The following is a 17,457-nucleotide window of genomic DNA, read 5'->3' as shown; positions in this document are numbered from 1 at the left end:
GTGAGGATCGGAAACTGTATTAGTCACGTGAAACATGATGAACCGGTTTTCGGAACACACAAATCTTAGCTGCTTACGCGCATGAGAAGTGCTGATTTTTTGTCCTTGCCGCGCAGGCCTCATATTATAACCAAATATACATTGTTAATTTAAATTTCAACAAAATCTTTTTAAGGCCTACGATATACAATTTAACAAGTAGCGGAATATCACAAATAGTAAGAATTCTTTTTTTAGAAAGGCCAGTCACCACAGCCATATCGGTGTGCAAAAGTCAAGAGATATCCCGATATGACATCAGGTGGGAACATTATAATTTTTTTTACAGAATTCCTTCAATTTCTTTTTTCAGAAATAAATTCATTCTTTCTTTTAACAAACTCAGGAAAGCGCAACAAATTTCAGACTGACTGAGCAAGTTACAAGGCTATCTTGGCGTTGCTTCACAACCCGACCACAAAAATGGTAGAATTTTACAGCATTTGAGCGATGGTTTCAGTGAAAATTATGACAACCTGCTGAGCCGTGGCCAGGATAAGGTGTTGATAATTTTAATGAGATAATTTGGGGAAGCTTAGCTGGTCATTTCTCAAACATATGTCATCATATTTTACAATTTGTCGTGGTACTGGTTTTGGGAATTTTTTGACACATTGGGAAAAAAGTCAGATAATTTTGATCAGGAAAATGACCGTTTACCGGATACACGGCCTAGTGGAATGGCTGGGTAACATTCATATTTCATCTTCTAATTCAACAAAATGGTGGGAGTTACAAGAAACGCTACATAAGTCGATGTGAAAAGATTTCTAAACCCCCGCTTTAACATGCTTTATCATGAAAAACTGGCGTGCTTTTACGAGGGGGAATTTGATACCTGATCATCCAAGTCAAGCATGACCTAGAGTGCCAATGTCAAAGGCATTTGAGGGGGTGGCTAGCCACCATTCACCCCCTAGAGCCTCCCCTGAAAAGGTCACAGGATGGCCAGCTTGTGTCTGATCGACCCGATTTTCCTTACGCTGATGGGCCCATGGGAACAAAAATACATATGAAAGATCAAAGAGTCTTCAAAATTTCCCTCGAAAACTTGAAATATGTGTAACTAGGGGTCCAGGGACACTATGCCCACTTGGGAAGTGGTTTCAAATGCTCAACAATCTAAAGATTTAAATATTCAACGCCCCCCGGTGACCATATACAAATACCAATGACCTTGAAACTCACCACAATCAAAGTACATGTCAGCAGCTACGATTTTGTAATTGATGATGATAACAAAATATGCCTTGTTACGAATTAAATATGGAAATACTAAGTTATTCTACTATTCACCGCCCCCTGGTGACCATATTCAAAACCCAATATCCTTGAAACTCCCCACAATCATAGAACATGTCATGAACTACAACATTGCAATCATGGTAACAATATATGCCTAGGTACCAATATAATAAGGAAATACTAGGTTATTCTACTATTCAACCCCCCCTGGTGACCATATAGAATAACATATTTCCTTAAAACTAACCAGAATCATAGACAATGTCATGAGCTACAACTTTGCAATTGATTGTGGTAACAAAATATGTATTGGTTAGCGTCTTCAAAACTTACCAAAATAACTGGATTCCGTCTACAGACAAAAGGACGGACCAAGGGAAATGAACGCAATAGCCTGCTGTAGGCTAAAAATAGGCAAACAAAGTCAATTGCGATCCCAGGTTAAGACAGTTATTAAAAGTATGAATTTACCTCACGTGAAATCTTGAATTTTGGTCTCTCAATTGAATCTGCTAACAATGTTGATTTGCTCTGAATTACTTTCTTAGAACAGTAGACAACTCCATAACCGAGGGCAAGCCCTCCACCCATCATTGCGCAAATTCTGGATACTTTTGAATTTATGGATATTTTCGGAATTTTAGATTGCGATACATTCCTTTTGATTTGTGAATTCAAACCAAATACCTTCCAATTTGAAGGATTTCTTAAAAATGGCAATGAAGCAAAAATCCTTTTAGATATCATACCCGTCCTCAGCCTTAAGCAGCAAAATTATCCACGTTATAAGGATAGTCTAATTACTAGAACAACACGATCAAACTGGTTACCTAAAATGAGATTAAAGGGCTCATTAATTAAACAGGCTAAAAAGCTAAGAATCCAAAACGAAAGCACTGACCCAGTATCTAAACCCAAAAACATGTGTTAACACATTCACTGCTGACTAGAAAATATGTTATAGTTTCTGCTGATCCATTATAGCCATTCCAACTCATTCAAAATTCATTCTCTATGCTCATTGCTGAATTGTGAACAATATCTATGTGACAGCTCTATTGCCAATGAGATAGTAGTGACTCATAGTAGTGACTGGGAAGAAACAGTAGCAAACATGGTCAGTTATGGTTACTACTAACAAGAGCCCCAAGGGACACTATGGCCAGCCTGTCAGCTTTGCATAAAATGGCAAATTATGCATTCTGTGGGTTAAAATTGCCCTACACTCCCAGCTCATAGACTAGTCAATCCCAGGCTAATAATTTACACAATTCAATCGTGTTTTCATAAGTAGCACAGTCATGGACAGCGACTCGAGCTGGCAGGAACAAATACCACAGATAAATCTTTTCCCTTCGTCTTATTGATTTGAATGCGGAATAGAATAGAATTTTCTGAAATTTGCCCAATAAAAAAAAATTGAATTGGATTTTTTGGAGGCCCTCTTTCAAAATTCAGCTTCATAGGTGCTTGAGAATGGATAATGCACTAGTGAATGATTTGCATGAAAAGTTGCTCAGTTGCACGGTCAAAGAGCCTTTACTCTGGGAACCATGTCATTTAAATTCGCTCCATTTGTATAGTAATAGGCTCAGCCTACGGCTGGCCTAAAAATATTTTGGAGCTGAGGTTTAAGACAGAATATCTGCCACTTTTTTGGAATATTAAAAACCTCTTATTAGTGGGGATTTATAGACTGGTATTAACTATAACCCTGCAACTCAGTTGAAAATTGATTTAAATGAATTGAGTCATCCCCTGGGTGAAAGTTAATATCATTCAATAAAGCATAGATGAAAGGCTGAATCCAAGAACATATCTATCGCACTTTTGAGCCCATATGTCTACTTTTACTTAGCCACTTGAGAACAATAAGCAATTAACGATATCAGCTACTTTTCCAGTAGTGTACATTTCCAAACAGTCACTCTGAAATTGTATTCCTTTCAATTCGGTTGGTTTTCTATAGTGGCTGTTTCGAAGAGTCTACTATTGAAAAGTGACCATTATAAAACATCTGGTTTCGATAGTGCACACTAGCAGTAGAGGTGACTGTAAAACCACCCGCCTGTAAACAGTGACTTTGTGATAGTAACTCCTCCTATAACAGCTACTCTCAAAACACATCGTTTCTAAAAGTCAACAATTGAAAAGTGACCATTTTGAGATGGCATGGTAATTTTCTGTTCAAAATAGCAGCATCTGTTAAAGATTTGCAGTGATACGTGACAGGTTTAAAATAACTGTTAAACCCTAGGCCTATATGCTTTGTATACAGAACTCTCTATGCTTTGAATACAGTTCTGTGAATACAAAATCAAAATTTTTGAGTTGCTAAGAATCCCCTTAATTATATTACGCTTAACAAAATATCAATATCCAATCGGAAAACTATTGATTTATATAACATCATCATAGATTAAATCCATTAATACTAATATACTGCCAGTCCTAATATAGAATTTTAAGGTTTTTTTACCATTTGCAATTATAAAACATGGATAATGCACTAGTGAATGATTTGCATGAAAAGTTGCTCAGTTGCACGGTCAAAGAGCCTTTACTCTGGGAACCATGTCATTTAAATTCGCTCCATTTGTATAGTAATAGGCTCAGCCTACGGCTGGCCTAAAAATATTTTGGAGCTGAGGTTTAAGACAGAATATCTGCCACTTTTTTGGAATATTAAAAACCTCTTATTAGTGGGGATTTATAGACTGGTATTAACTATAACCCTGCAACTCAGTTGAAAATTGATTTAAATGAATTGAGTCATCCCCTGGGTGAAAGTTAATATCATTCAATAAAGCATAGATGAAAGGCTGAATCCAAGAACATATCTATCGCACTTTTGAGCCCATATGTCTACTTTTACTTAGCCACTTGAGAACAATAAGCAATTAACGATATCAGCTACTTTTCCAGTAGTGTACATTTCCAAACAGTCACTCTGAAATTGTATTCCTTTCAATTCGGTTGGTTTTCTATAGTGGCTGTTTCGAAGAGTCTACTATTGAAAAGTGACCATTATAAAACATCTGGTTTCGATAGTGCACACTAGCAGTAGAGGTGACTGTAAAACCACCCGCCTGTAAACAGTGACTTTGTGATAGTAACTCCTCCTATAACAGCTACTCTCAAAACACATCGTTTCTAAAAGTCAACAATTGAAAAGTGACCATTTTGAGATGGCATGGTAATTTTCTGTTCAAAATAGCAGCATCTGTTAAAGATTTGCAGTGATACGTGACAGGTTTAAAATAACTGTTAAACCCTAGGCCTATATGCTTTGTATACAGAACTCTCTATGCTTTGAATACAGTTCTGTGAATACAAAATCAAAATTTTTGAGTTGCTAAGAATCCCCTTAATTATATTACGCTTAACAAAATATCAATATCCAATCGGAAAACTATTGATTTATATAACATCATCATAGATTAAATCCATTAATACTAATATACTGCCAGTCCTAATATAGAATTTTAAGGTTTTTTTACCATTTGCAATTATAAAACATTCTGGTGCATTCGTAACTCTTTGATTTTATAGAAAAGAAAGACAAAAAATAAATTTGTCTTTTAGGCATAATTTGTTTTTTAAGGATATGAGTCAAAATATGATGTCCTAAAATTTCATTACGTCCTGAACAATTCTAAATTCAACCCATTTATATTGTAGGATCACTCTTGTAAAATATCTCAAGAGAAGGTGCGAGGAATGGCCATACAACAGCAAGAATTTGAAGTGATGACTACTGAATACAATTAAATGAACACTTTTTAAAAGTAGTTTGTCCTAATTTCATTTCAAAAATTTTTGGTGTCTTTTTTTAGCAGATAAAATCATCGATATTTTTTCATACTTTGGGTTGCACACAAGACTGATATCTTTACTCCATTGAAAATTGCTATAACTTTTGCTTTTTATTAAGACGTATGTAGTACAATTGTTAAAATAATAAAATGTGGAATTGATGGCGAAACAAATTTGATCCGGACGTAACATATGGAGTCCTATTTGTTACGTCCAGGAAAATTCCTATAAATAAGAACGATTCCGGATAGTACTTAAAATTTTGCCGCTAAAATAAGCTTGACCTTCCAGAATCATCAATCGTAGATAATATTTGCATTGTTCAGAGGATCTTTCTTTATTCTGCATATAAATCGTTGAAGAATTATTTTGGTGTCAAAAAACGTGCGTTCCGAAATAAAAAAGTTGTTTACGTATGGAGCTATAAGCCGGCAGACGATACCTTACACCGCGCAAGATTAGCCTCTACAATGTATCCGTACAGTAGCGCCACCCCAAACTGAGTTTGTTTCAAGATGGCAGACGATGTCGCGGTCGATGGAAAGTACGTATAAAAAAAACTTTAGTTACGTCCTTGACAAATTGTATGTATGGTTCGTTTAGTATTGAAATGAGTATTTATTATTGCCTGCATACCTAGAAATGACTCGTACCATGAAACTTTCTCTCATAAAGTAGCAGGGGGCAAATAAATTGAGTTATTTCACGTCAACTAGCGTCAGCAACAAGCGCTTGAAATGAGACGGCGCTGCTTTTACTGTTATTTCGGGTCGTGTCCTATTTACGTCCAGTTGTAAAAATAACTTCTGCTAACAACTGGAAGGTATTTTTACAGGTTACTGCCTTTGATTTGAAGAAAATCACTAATGAGTTGCTCAATTTCAATTTGGAACATATTTCCATATTTGCATTGCCTAGGCCTAATTCTCAATGCATTGGATGTAACAAAGACACTAATAATGAAGAAATTCCTTTTCAAAATTTAGAGTCACTGTTACGTCCTTGTTGGAAACTATAAGATTCGCCCAGAGAATGCTATTTAGACCTTTGATTTAGACCATAAATGAGAATCTGCATGGCATTATACTCGTCACAACAGACCTAGATATTTTTTTGGGTGATTTTATGGCAACAATAGCAAGGATGTAACAAAGACGCTAAATTTTTGTGTCTTCGTGCATCCTGAACTTATAAAGAATAATCTGTAACGAACCAAATGTTTACTGATTTGCGGTATAGAAGCAAGTGATGTTAACGGCCTAGAGGCCGCAATTGATGGCCGATTTTTTTCAAACTTGGTAGACAACTAGGGTATCACCTGGGGCAGAACCCTATTTAAAATTGGGTCGATTCGATTCAAATTATGGCCACCAGGGGGGCCGACATGAAAATGGACGTTAACGGCCTAGAGGCCGCAATTGATGGCCAGTTTTTTTCAAACTTGGTAGACAACTAGGGTATCACATGGGGCAGAACCCTATTTAAAATTGGGTCGCTTCGATTCAAATTATGGCCACCATTGGGGCCGATATGAAAATGGACGTTAACGGCCTAGAGGCCGCAATTGTTGACCATTTTTTTCAAACTTGGTAGACAACTAGGGTATCACATGGGGCAGAACCCTATTTAAAATTGGGTCGATTCGATTCAAATTATGGCCACCAGGGGGCCGATATGAAAATGGACGTTAACGGCCTAGAGGCCGCAATTCATGGCCGATTTTTTTCAAACTTGGTAGACAACTAGGGTATCACATGGGGCAGAACCCTATTTAAAATTGGGTTGCTTCGATTCAAATTATGGCCACCACGGGGGCCGATATGAAAATGGACATTAACGGCCTAGAGGCCGCAATTGATGGCCGATTTTTTCCAAACTTGGTAGACAACTAGGATATAATATCCGCTGCAATGGAACCATATCTCTTTTCATCTCATTGACTCAATGTGTCTTAACTTTTTCAGAGAAAATAAGAGATCCGTACGATATAAATTAAGAGTTCGTCAATTCAGCCCTGAAAGACCGAAGAGCCGTCAAGAGAAGAGACAGATGTACTACCTCTTAGAGAAAGAAAGACGAAAAGAAGATAAGGAGGCTTATAAAGAATTTTTACGAAAAGATGCCGAACGTAAACGCCATTACCGCCAACAAATTTCCAGTGAGAAAAAAAAAGAGCTCGCAGAAAAGAGCAAATTAAGAATGCAAGATTATCGGCAAAGATTGAAAGAAAATAATGGGCGGCCAGTTACAACAAGAATGGCTCGTGAGAATTTGAGAAAATCTTGGCGGGAGTCCAAAAAAAGACTTCGAGAGAAACAAACTCCACAATCGAAACGACGTGAACTCGAAAAAAGAAGAATGAATAACCAATTGAAGAAAACACAAAATGAATCGAAAAAAGAACCTGTTAAGTCTGAATCAAGTTCCACAGTTGACACTGAAAAAGAAATTGTCAATAATATCAAGAAAAATTTAAGAGCACATAAGGTATCAAAGAAGTACAGCAAATACAGAACATTAGTAACACTTGTGTGTGGAAAGTATAAAAACAGTTGCGCAGCTAGAGCCAAACTTGACATATCATATCAGCACTGGAAGTATGCCTCACTATTAGAAGAGAAACCTTATCGATGTGACAAATTGTCCGAAGAAAAACGAAATTTGATCAGAAAGTACTACTTAGAAAAATCGACGATTTTGCCAACTAAGAAAACCGTCTCCCGAAATGGTATTCAGAAATGTGTTCTGAGTGCCCCGATTAAGATGATCCATTCAGAATTCGGGGATTTTAAAGTAGGATTGTCAACATTCGCGAAGCTTCGTCCTAAAGAATGCCTGACTATGGATAGGAACAAATATAATCGCTGTTTGTGTGAATACTGCATCAACATTGAGTTCAAATTAGATGCCATCAATAATTTAGCTCACAGAAAAGGAGTAAAAACAGCTGATGTTGGTAACAAGTTTCAATTGGTCAATACCAGTATGTGTCCTAAAATAAGGACCTCGGCATATCATGAACCTGCATGCATTAAGCGGACCTGTAACAAGTGCGGTCCTAAGCTTACAAGAAGTATCTTGAATGAAAGAAAACTGGATGGAAAGCTGCCCCTTCAATGGAAAAAATGGGTGGATGGTAATGAAAAAACCAAGGATGATAAAGATAAGAAGGTGAAGGTTTTGATGGAGAAAAATGGATCATTGAATGAGTGCATTGAAGAATTGTTGGTGGAATTGGTACCATTCGCTGAACATCTGTTCAATGCCAGATGGCAAAACGATCAGTATAAATTGTTGAAAGAAAACCTACCACCAGGATGGGTGTTGACTGTGCAGGATTTCAGCCAAAACTATAGGACAACATACCAAGATGAAATACAATCAGTGTATTACCAATATAAACAGGCAACGCTGCATCCAACTGTTGCTGTCTATAGGTGTCCAAACTGCCAAGATTTTGTAGAAGAAAATATTTTCTTTGTATCAGATGACTTGAAACATGATGAATATGCCGTTGATTGGTTTACAAGAAAGGTACATGATCATCTAAAAACACGTGGTGTTAAAATAGAACACGAAGTCCATTTTTCAGATGGATGTGCGAATCAATATAAAGGGAAAAACCTATTCTACTTAATGTCAGATGTGAAAGATTACACACTAGATAGATGCTTTTTTGGCTCACGGCACGGAAAAAGTCTTTGTGACTCTGCAGGCGGTGTCATTAAAAATGCAGTTGATCGTTTTGTGAAAAGTAGAAATGGTATCATTCGCGATGCGGAAGGATTGTACAAATTTGGTAAAGAAAACTTGACAAATGACTCTGGTGTATCGAAAAACTGTGAACACCGCAAGCGTGTATTTTTCTATGTGAAAAATATTCCAAGACCAGAGAAATTGCAAGACCCCCAAACTGTAAAGGGCACTAGAAAACTTCATGCAGTTCGGTCATTAGGTTGTAGAAATGTGGCAACAAAAAACTTGACCTGCTCATACTGCCGTACCTCTGGAGCAGAGAAGATCTGTGAAAACATCAAGTATGTTGACGAAAGTTGGAAGGAACACAAAACATATAAATCATTTGGAACTAATTCAAAGAAAAGATCCAAGGAAACCGGCGTAGAAGTGACGAAGTGTAAACCCTTCTCCTCTCTGAAAAACAAGATGACAAAAATCCGCATCAAGGAAGTACCAGATTATACTACACCTGTATACATTGCAACTCATAAACTGGAAGTTGACAAAATAAGTTTAAAGCTGAAACCGGATGACATTCCAGGGGAAGAAGGTCAATTACTCTATCCGGTACGAATTTATGGGGATGGAAACTGTCTCCCACGATGTGGGTCGTTAGTTTTGTACGGAAATCAGGATTACCACGATGATATTCGATCACACATTATTCGTGAGCTTGTATTGAATCTTGACTTCTATGTAGATAAGTGTGAAACAACCATGAAGAAATTAAAGCGAAGTGATCTAAAAAAATGGTTGCAAGAAGAGTGTGTTGAGACAGTTTCTCCTGGTACTTGGTGCAGTCTCTGGCATTTGGCTGCGCTCGCAACTGTGTTGAAACGTTCCGTTGTTTCAGTTTACCCGAAGGTGAAATATGATGATTCGGTCATGCGTGAAGACTTTCACAAAATTATATACCCAAGGATACCTGACACTGAAAATAAGCCACCAGCGTATATTATGTGGACACACACCAGCAAAAGCGCGATTACGAATAATTGGAAACCAAACCATTTCACAGTTTTGGTTAAAACTCACAAAATGCAAGATACAGTCGAGGTCATAGATATGAGTGGAAGTGGTGATATCAGTAACCTGTTGGCAAGTGACTGCCTTGAGTTCCTGGATGAAATGTAAGTTGAAAAGTGTAGTCCAGATTCCAGTTCCACAGGTGTGAGTTGGAGTTAGAATCAACCCCATTTCCATGTTTAAGTCCCTAAGCTAAATTCAACTCAGAACTGTGGAACTTGGTCCCGGGTATCTATTTGTATTTGACTTAAAAACATTTTATTTCTAGCGGTGAAAATCTGAGTTTTGATAGCACGCAGCAACTAGGTGGCAGTTTAGATACTACTGAAGAACTTGGTAACTTCCTTGACAGTACAGTGGCACTGGAGAATGATAGCACTCTAGATGAGATCAACTTGGATAATACATCATCACCAACATCCAAGAAGTAAGTGAACTGTCATCCAGTATTGCATAGTGGCTAAGTTTTCTTATGAAATGATTGTATGTTTCAACTGTGCAACGCCAACTCCATTTATTTAAATCTCGATTTTTATTGCAGGAATGAGAACATCTGTTTAGATACCAGTATATTTAGGGATGGAAGTTTGTATGCCAACACATTACCTGAAAGAGAGCGATTCGTTGAAAATGATAGAGGGGTAGGCAATAATGAATTTGAATCTTTGATGGTCGTAATAATATCATGCAATAAAGGGGATTCAAACTTCTAATCCATAAGAGTTTGTGAGACATATTATGCCGACATTTGAATACCGGCATCATTATGCATGCAAATCTAACCTATGATTGCATTCAATGTACGAAGTATGTTTCCAATCAAAACTGTCATAAAGAAGCAAACTTGTTGTTTTTCAGGCCATTTGTATAGGAGACTATGTGGCAATCAAATGTGGCAAGTCAAAGTGGTATGCCGCAAAAGTACTTTCCATTGACACGAGCGAAATCGAAGTCGATTTTATGCGTCAAGCCACAGGTACAGTTGCACATTATCTTTCGAACAGTCAGATTTTTATCTTTAACTCAGTGTCTGACATGTTATTGTAGGCAAACTAAACCTGGGTCCAAGTCATAGTATTGGACTAGGAATCATCCAAGGTTGCTTTATTATAAGCACAATCATTGATATTTTTTAGATTCAAGATCGTTCATATGGCCAGAAATCCTGACCAATCTTGGGTGTCTGTGAAGAAAGTCATTCGTATGCCGCCTCCCGAAGTATGTTTCATGGGTGAACGTGTTTTGTCACGATGGAGCACAAACCAGTTGGCTGACGTAACTAAGGAAGTGAACAACAAATATTCAAAGCGTAATTGTCAATTCCAGCCTCTGTGTTTCGGCCCTTTATTAAGAGAGATGGAACAAAATCTTCCTTGACTGTTTCATTTCATTATACCTAATTTTTTATTAGATTTGATGATAATATTTATTGTTCCATGTTTCTTGGGTTAGTTGTTAAGGTGCATCACCGAGCCGTGGGCCTGCTGTACATGCTAAAGCAAAATGGAAAGCATATACAACATGTTCATCAGTACAGGTTAACTCGGATACTCACAACAATAAACTTGAATACAAAGTGTTAGTAAACAAATAAATAAAATGCAATTAAACTAAAAAAAATTAATTTAATTCCGGCTGCAATATTTTTTCAACATTCTTACATCTTGCATTTAAATTTCTTGCCAATCCTATTCTCTGGAAAATTAGGGAGTTCCAAATGTCTCCCAAAAGTCTTATTAAATGATATTTAACTTATTTAACTCGTTTGCACAAACTAAACCTGCGAAAATTTGAAAAATGTAACACTTTGGAATATCCTTATCGCGTCCTGTTACATCCAGTAATATTTTTGGAGATAATCTCTGAAAATAATGTTTCAACTTCATAGTTTCATGTGAAGGGATGTCTATGATTATTAATTTTTACAGTGACATTGATAAAATTATAAAAAAAATAGAACATCATGCCGATAAATCAAATTTTTGATTTACATTTTGTGTCCCAAGTTACGTCCAGGAATTTTCATTAATTACATAATTAAGGTTGTTAGGACTGATGAACTATCTTTTCCATTTTACTTATACTTAGGTATACTCTTAACTACAGAATAATACTGTTGGATTCAATTTTGTTCATGATTAAATTTGTAATTTTGGCATTTCCCGGACGTAACAGGAATTTTAGGACACCATATTTTGACTCATATATGAAAAAGGAATATACAAATAAAATCATATGTTAATAAGATGAATTATGTCCTATTTATCTCATGATCTGGACGAAGACTACAAAAAATATTCCGAAAAAATGTATCTAAACTGGAATTATTACTGGAATATCCAGAAAATATAGAATGTTTTGCGCATTTGAAGCACTCGATCATCAAAATCGGTGAAGGATTTCGCGTCGAACTCAACGTTTCAAATTTCGAAATCGGCAAAAACCGGCGTCATAGCATTTTCGGTCCTAGTCGGAATACCAGTCGTTGTTACGGTTCCCGACAACGTCTGATGCTTAAGTATCATATAGAGGTTAACTCCAGTTAATTGCAATGCAACAACTGATTTTAGTGTCAAATCAACCCTTTGTACTAAAATAAATTAATAAGTTACCTTGTTGACTTTGAAAACGTGTTTTATAATAATATTTTTGATGATTTAAATCGCGAATCGGAGAATCTATTGATTTGATTTGAATTGATTGCCACAATCTGGTTTTCCAATATGGACTAAATTAATAAAATGTGCAAATTCAATATGTCTCTCTAAAATTACTCTAAATGTTAATTTTGGTAGATAAATGAGATCCCCTCATGCAACACTAAAAGCCGCCATATTTGTTATGTTGCTTCACTTCAACTGTTTTTTGAAGCGACTAGTCAAAAGTTTTGAGCTACTACGATCGTCAATAGCTACTTAGGATTACAAATTTCATGCAAACAATAGTTAACTTCCATCTGATTACAGAAAAGTCAGTTTGAGGTAAGTTGATGGTGTTATAAGGGGTGAAATAGACACTCAAAGCCTCGTCCCTCAAAATGAGGGACGAAAATTAACCTTATATGAGCACTTACGCCCTAGACGTTGTTTGAGGAACAACGGCTAGGTACCAGTCAGGAACACTTTCCAAAAACGGCTTATTCTGCCAATTTCGGCGTTTTCCACCAATATCGGCAGAATCAGCCATTTATGGATTACTCAGTTTTAAACTGCTTCTGCCAATTTAGCGGAAATCGGTGTTTTCTGACATTTTTGGCATGTTTTAAAAAAATGCCATTTCCGCTGTTTTCAGCTGTTACAGTTTTTTAAACTACATCGCCAGAAATGGCATTTTTAGCTTAGATAGTTTTACAGGTGCTATCTATAGTGCTAAGTTCGATGGGAGTCCCTATTATGACATCATCGCTTTTCTGCTGGCATACATTTGTATATTTGCGCCGAAAAATTTATCTCATTCAAGAAAGAATTAAATATAAATGTACGGGTTTCCGATGGCAAATGAATTTGAATTCTGTTCTTTCTGTATACCTGTATTCTATGTAATAAATATATACATACATGTATCCCAAATTGTTTCGAAAATGTTTGTTGTATTTTGAAATGAGTCTAGATACAGCTGTATTGATTTTGAGTGTTTTAACGTCATCAGCCACCAATTCATTCAATCACTACCCATCAAAAGTCCAATTAGCTGGGAGGCATGGAAGATGTTAAATACCTTCAATTAACCAACATCATATGCAGTCCAATATATCCCTCAACCATTCTATGCTTTATTAGGCAAGATAAGACCATGGGCAAAACTTAAAACTAGATTTTTGATACACTAGTTTATACATCCATGATTGATTTGTCTTATGAGAATGATAATTATAATAGCCTAATAATTTTATTTTTATTTTAAACATATAATATTTACACATCTGTTCACCTCAGCAAATTAATTATTTTATTCCGAAAAAAAGTACCGTGTAGACACTAGCGAAAAGGTCTAAGTGGGTGGGGGAATCCTCATATATAAAAATGGCAACTGTCATCTCCCACAATGCTTAGCGCAATGCTGAACCGAAATGAATTTTATTTCCAATTTATTTTCTGTGTATATTTATGTGAAATTCAGAATCTATTATAACCTGATCGTGTTCATTCTAGCTTAAATAAGATTAAACATTATTTGATTGAATTGTTACGAATTAAGATTCACTGCGGACCTGTTGCTAGTTCAAGTTCAAGGTCGACATCTTGCGATCGCGTATCGAGTGCGTGTATTGACGTAAAATCGAAAAATTCGTGTTTGCAAAGCTGGAAGATCGTATGGATTAACGAAACAACCGCAATATCCAGAAAATATAGAAAGTTTTGCGCATTTGAAGCCCTCGATCATCAAAATCGGTGAAAGATTTCGTGTCGAACTCAACGTTTTAAATTTCGAAATCGGCAAAAACCGGCGTCATATCATTTTCGGTCCAGGCGATTTCGGCCCTAATTTCGCGTTCAAAGACATAGGCCTATAATTCACGAACTATTCATTGGAAGTTGACGGGATTAGTTTCGTTAGAAGCTAGTCAGTAATCTGACTGTGGTTTAGTTTCACGATCGGATATTTTCACAAACCACAGTCAGGAATGGGAAGGTCATTTTTCAATGAAATTTTCGTGAGTCAATTTGATTTACGAGTAATTTGCCTGGCATTTCATTGCCTCTTAAGACATCCGTCTAATTTTTGTTGTAATCAACGCACAACAGATTCGTAGTTTGTTTGATCCCCATAAAATCTCACCCGACAATCTTAATCCATGTGCAAATCGGCCGTCAAGTGAGAGTAAATTTCCGTGGATTCGACGGCGGCCATTTTGAAAACGTGTGGAGGGTGCTGGCACCTGTGGACTGAGGCCAGGACCACAACACAAACTAACGAAACAACGAAGTTGAAAAAATTAAGAAATCAACACTTATTCACATTTTTCTTTTACCAGAATTTATAATTTCATTATTTATTATGGAAAACACGAAGATTTGAAATATATGTTGGAAAACCATCTAAAAAATAAAAAAAGTCGTTTCGTCTTGGAAGTAATATATAAATCCTTGTAGGTCATCTTGTCTATCATGCCACATGTATGCAATACACAGAAATGGCGGCCAATGGCGAAATTTGTGGAGAAATTAATTAATTTATCAAAATAATGTTGATTAATCGCTCGAAACATACATAAAATTGGATTATTTCGAAAGGTACCTGTGTTAGTTTGTGAATTAAGTTTCACCATAATGTTGGTGTTTTTACATTTCGGGTATTACAAAGTATGGTTTATAAACCATTGAAAAATTCCTGATACAAATCGAAATAGTAATCTTTTAAGCAGTGGTAAACCGACCTACCCCGGGTAGCCAAAGACCATTTTATGTTTAGTTAAGAAATTGGTCAAGTTATTTTCATAGAAAATTGAATTTCATTTGATCTACAGATGAAATGAACAGGTTCATTATAATTTTCCTAATCAAAATTTAAGCCAAAATTTTTAATAACCAGAAATTAATCGAACCTTAAAGTTGAAGTTTCATCTTTCTTTCCCCCACCACTTAACTAAATGGCATTAGTTTTCATTTTTCCAAGCTTAACAGTAAGAATTGATTTAATTTCTTCAATAATTTAATGCTCGGGGCCCAAATCTACAGAACAATTTCAACATCGAAATAAAATTGATAGACTTTAAGACTTAGTAAGAGTTTCTTTCCAGTTTCATTGACAACAAATTAATTTTCTCGGTGTTTTAGTCACTGACATTATTTTGAGTGTTTTTGTTACTTACACTCCATAGGCCTACTAGTTAGTTACCTAATCGTTGGTGGTAAGCTTTTTATAATCGGATGGGCTTATACCAACGTTAGGGATGACAAGGACCAAAACACGGTTGAAAAAAGTAACACTTCAAAAATATACTTTCAATTCACTTCAGTCCACAATTAATGGCTTAATTCACAAACTAACACAGGTACCTTTCGAAATAATCCAATTTTATGTATGTTTCGAGTGATTAATCAACATTATTTTGAGAAATTAATTAATTTCTCCACAAATTTCGCCATTGGCCGCCATTTCTCTGTATTGTACATGTGGCATGATAAGACAAGGGGACCTACAAGGATTTATATAAAACTTCCAAGACGAAACGACAATTTTTATTTTTGATGGTTTTCCAACTTTTATTTCAAGTCTTCGTGTTTTCCTTAATAAATAATGAAATTATAAATTTCTGGTAAAAGAAAAATGTGAATAAGTGTTGATTTTTTAATTTTTTTAAATTTCGTCGTTTCGCTTTGTTAGTTTGTGCTGTTGTCCTGGCCTCAGTCTACAGGTGCCAGCACCTCCAGTAATTTTCAAAATGGCAGCTGTTGACTGGACGGAAATTTACTCTCACTTTACGGCCGATTTGCACATGGATTAAGATCGTCAGGTGAGGTGTTATAGGTATCAGACAAACTACGAATCTGTTGTGCGTCGATTACAACAAAAATGAGACAGATATCTTAAGAGACAATGAAATGCCAGGCAAATTACTCGTCAGTCAAATTGGCTGACGAAGATTTCATACAAAAATGACCTTCCCATTCCTGACTGTGGTTTGTGAAAATATCCGATCGTGAAACTAAACCACAGTCAGGTTACTGACTATAGGCCTACGTGAACGAGGTTGATTTCGAATCGTTATGATTTCTTAATCTTAGTCGTAAAAATTAAATCAAGCTGCAGTGACGAAGCGTCCGTCACTTAGATTTCATCTATTACATATTAAATTTGATTAACAGATTATCGTTTTTACATTACCTACAACTCTGATACGAGCCTCTGTGAGTAAATCGGCTGTTTACCTGTAATTGCATATGAATCATTCTGCAGATTTTCCAGAACCTGCCCTGAGTGGCCAGTCGTTTGAATCAATGCAAAATGAAAACCCATTCAACAGATTGAGCTGAAACGGTGGCAAGGTGATCGGGATGTTCAGATTCAAACTAGTTTTCGATCATACAATAGAAGACTACGCTGTATTCTATAGAAATAAATTAAGAAATACTAATGCTTTTAATCATATTAAGCTAAACAGGTTAAAAGTCAAGACGATAGGGAAACAAAAGTTTCATGCGGAACCCGTTACAACTAAAATGAAAATATGAATTTTTGCTGAAATATATAAGAAAATAGAATTAGAATTGGTATTTTTCAGGGTCGGCAGGTCGACGCTACATGCAATACGTCGTGAACTGTCGATTTGAGTATTCCTTTACTTTTGCACCGTAGTGTATCCAAGTCTATGAAACTCTCGTCGTTTTATATTTATTTTTGTATGAGGAATCGACTGGTACAAATCGTTTTCAAAAATCATATTACAATAAAATTATGTTGTTATAATTCTTGGTATCGTTTCAAATTATTTTATTCATGTCTTTTGCTTGCGCCTGCCACCGATTTTAAGAGGTTTTTAGAAAAAAAAATCTCAAAGTGTAAAACAAAATTGGGCCCAATATTGTTTGCCGACTTAATCGATTTTGAGGACTACAACCACATGAGGATCTCAAACACAAACAATTTGGC

At 36.1% G+C, this 17,457-nt stretch overlaps 1 protein-coding gene across 3 annotated transcripts in view; it reads right to left on the bottom strand.

Annotated features, from left to right (window-relative positions):
- Positions 1-16,779, bottom strand: part of LOC141908638 (prostaglandin E synthase 2-like) — an 87,951-nt gene extending 71,172 nt beyond the window's left edge. The window contains exons 1-2 of one of the 3 annotated variants that reach the window (XM_074798751.1): positions 16,737-16,779; positions 1,756-2,114 (exon numbers count right to left, since the gene is read on the bottom strand). In XM_074798751.1, the coding sequence (XP_074654852.1) occupies positions 1,756-2,031 (276 nt within the window). In that variant the 5' untranslated portion in view covers positions 2,032-2,114; positions 16,737-16,779. Of the gene's footprint in view, positions 1-1,755; positions 2,115-16,692 lie in introns of all 3 variants that reach the window. The other 2 variants (XM_074798750.1, XM_074798752.1) reach the window with 2 other exon arrangements.
- Positions 16,780-17,457: the final 678 nt, after the last annotated feature.

The sequence above is a fragment of the Tubulanus polymorphus genome, chromosome 7 (assembly GCF_964204645.1).
Source record: "Tubulanus polymorphus chromosome 7, tnTubPoly1.2, whole genome shotgun sequence".
NCBI classification, from domain to species: Eukaryota; Metazoa; Nemertea; class Palaeonemertea; order Tubulaniformes; family Tubulanidae; genus Tubulanus; species Tubulanus polymorphus.
This window is presented reverse-complemented; position numbering and strand designations above follow the sequence as displayed.